Source organism: Dipodomys ordii, unplaced genomic scaffold (genome assembly GCF_000151885.1).
Source record: "Dipodomys ordii isolate 6190 unplaced genomic scaffold, Dord_2.0 Scaffold91, whole genome shotgun sequence".
In the NCBI taxonomy this organism is placed as follows: domain Eukaryota; kingdom Metazoa; phylum Chordata; class Mammalia; order Rodentia; family Heteromyidae; genus Dipodomys; species Dipodomys ordii.
Genome location: NW_012267307.1, coordinates 4,399,603 through 4,401,977, shown reverse-complemented (window position 1 = coordinate 4,401,977; position 2,375 = coordinate 4,399,603). Strand labels below are relative to the sequence as shown.

Here is a 2,375-nt window from a genome sequence, read left to right as displayed (position 1 = left end):
GCACAGTGCTGTGGCGCGTGGACACACGGACAGCAGCAAGGAGGCCTGGCCCTTGGGCACAGTGCTGTGGTGCAGACACACGGGCAGCATCAAGGAGGCCTGGCCCTTCGGCACAGTGCTGTGGTGCGGACACACGGTGCTGGCAGCTGTTAGGCTGTGGACGTGGTTGTTAAAATGCGAAGCTCTCTGCACCCACTGCCAGCTTTATCCTCCAGTCAGCAGCTCTAATTCCTCCAGCCCCACCTGGCAGACACTGCCCAGCGCTTGCTGACAAAGGCTCGGCCCCGACACCCCGGCTCTGTGGACAGGGCCCGTGCCAACGTCACCTACTGTAACTGGGCGCCCAGCCATTACTTCTCCACTGCTGATTCCGAAGCCTCCTCTGTTAACAGACTGATTTCCTCTCCTATTTAATATCTTTTCCACTCAGCAATAATGTGCTTTCACTCAGTGAAGCGCGTAGCGGGGGACGGGAGGAGTAAGTACCTATAGTTATTTAAAGGCAGGCATTACCCAGCCTTTTCCATATGGAAGGCAGAAACTTAAAATGTCACACCGGCTGCTGTGTGCTGATGTGTCTCCTCATTCCTCCCGTCAAGCAGCTAACAAAGTAGGTATTAATTGGCACCACCAACTCCACCCGAATATCATCCGCAGCGCTGCTAAAGTGCTCCTTCCGCACCTTGCCCACAGACTCTGGTGGCTGATTGCTGCGTTGGCACATGGCCATTTGTCTCTGTGGCCTCCTGCCCTTTCGAGCTTTTTATTTACCTAAGTGGAATAAAATAAAAATACAGGTGCCCTGCTGGCTTGCATCAGTCTCTAAATAACAGGGCTGGGCACCAATTCTGCGATGTTGAGGTGCGGGGGAAAAGGTTCTCGACAGTACCACGTGGTGTGGCCCAGGCCAGCAGTCAGCCTGTGGGTTCAGAGCTCAGAGGTGCCAGGCCTGGCGCAGGGCTGGTGATGGCTTTCTAGGGCCTGCCAGGCTCCCACCCCCTCCTCTGGGCAGAGAAGCCATGGGCCACAGACACAACCTCGTGATCACCAGCCAACGTCCCGCGATCGTGGGCACTACCCGAAAGTAGGTCCCGTGCCCCTCTCCTGACGTGCTGAGGAGACAAGGACACCTCTCCGGAGCTGAGCCGGGCTAGGGGGCCAGCGCTGCCCCGCGGGGGCTCTGGGGAGGGAGGGTGCCGTTGGAACTGCCACACCAGGAGCTTGGTCCGCAGGTGCAGGCTCCAGGCTGCGGACCTTGGCAGACGATTCAATGATGGCAGACGTGGGCCGAGCCACCCCAGGCAGCACACGCCCCAACGGCGCTCACTGCCAGGACCCCACTCGCACCTTTCAGCCTTTCCCGTGGCCCGTGCTGCCCGGAGGACTGTACTTTTTGGGTTTTGTGCCAGCCCCAGATAGGCGGGGAACCGTGCTGGGTGCTCGTGGCTGAGTACGTATGCTCTGGCTTTGGTATTTTCAGTTGACAATGGGTTTCCTGGGTGCAACCCTGTCTTTAGTCAAGGAACATCAGTCTTGAGAAAACAACTAGCAGACTCCGTACCTGCACGTTTCATATTCGTAATGCATGGCCAGCTGTCTGAGAGATGGTCTTGGCTGTTTTGTTTTTGTTTGGGGGCGATACTGGGGTTTGAACTCAGGTCCTCATGCTTGCTACCCAAGTGGTCTACCACTTAAACCACCTCCAGCCTGCCTTTCCTTTAGTTACCTTCCAGGTAGCTAAAGATAACTCATACTTTCTACCCAGGGCCAGACCAGTCCTCAGTCCTCCGGCCTGTGCCTCCGCTTGGCTAGGATTACAGGCAGGGTGACTGCAGCCAGCTTGTTTATTGAGATGGGGCTTTGCTAACAATCCCAGGATGGCCTAACACCTCCATCCTCCAACTGACTACCTCTTGAGTAGCTGGGGCTGGAGACCCTCCTCACCACACCCACCTGGCTTCCGTTTTTAATCAGAGACCCCTCTGGCGCTCCACTAAGAAAGTTGCGAGCTCCCGGCAGCGTGGGCGGGTGGGCGCAGCAGACCCCGTACCTGCACAACGGGGTGTCCCCCGGAGGATGCCTTCACAGCGCCCCGGCTGCCCTCCGTCTCGTAGTGAGCCCGGTGGTGGGACTTGGGCTGCACCTCGATCTGCAGCTCGTAGGGGCCGGAGTGGGATGGCAGCTGCCAGTCCAGGGCGGGCAGCGACGGGCTGGAAGGGAACAGAGGCCGGTGAGCACGGGGGACAGCGACGGGCTGGGAGGGAACAGAGGCTGGTGAGCACGAGGGTCAGCGACGGGCTGGGAGGGAACAGAGGCCGGTGAGCACGGGGGACAGCGACGGGCTGGGAGGGAACAGAGGCCGGTGAGCACCAGAG

The 2,375-nt window shown here is 58.9% G+C and overlaps 1 protein-coding gene across 1 annotated transcript in view; it reads right to left on the bottom strand.

Annotated features, from left to right (window-relative positions):
- The window catches only part of Nfatc1 (nuclear factor of activated T-cells, cytoplasmic, calcineurin-dependent 1), a 117,471-nt gene that overhangs the window by 93,597 nt on the left and 21,499 nt on the right, over positions 1-2,375 (bottom strand). The window contains exon 3 of the mRNA XM_013026119.1: positions 2,051-2,210. Coding sequence (XP_012881573.1) covers positions 2,051-2,210 — 160 coding nt within the window. The remainder of the gene's footprint in view (positions 1-2,050; positions 2,211-2,375) is intronic.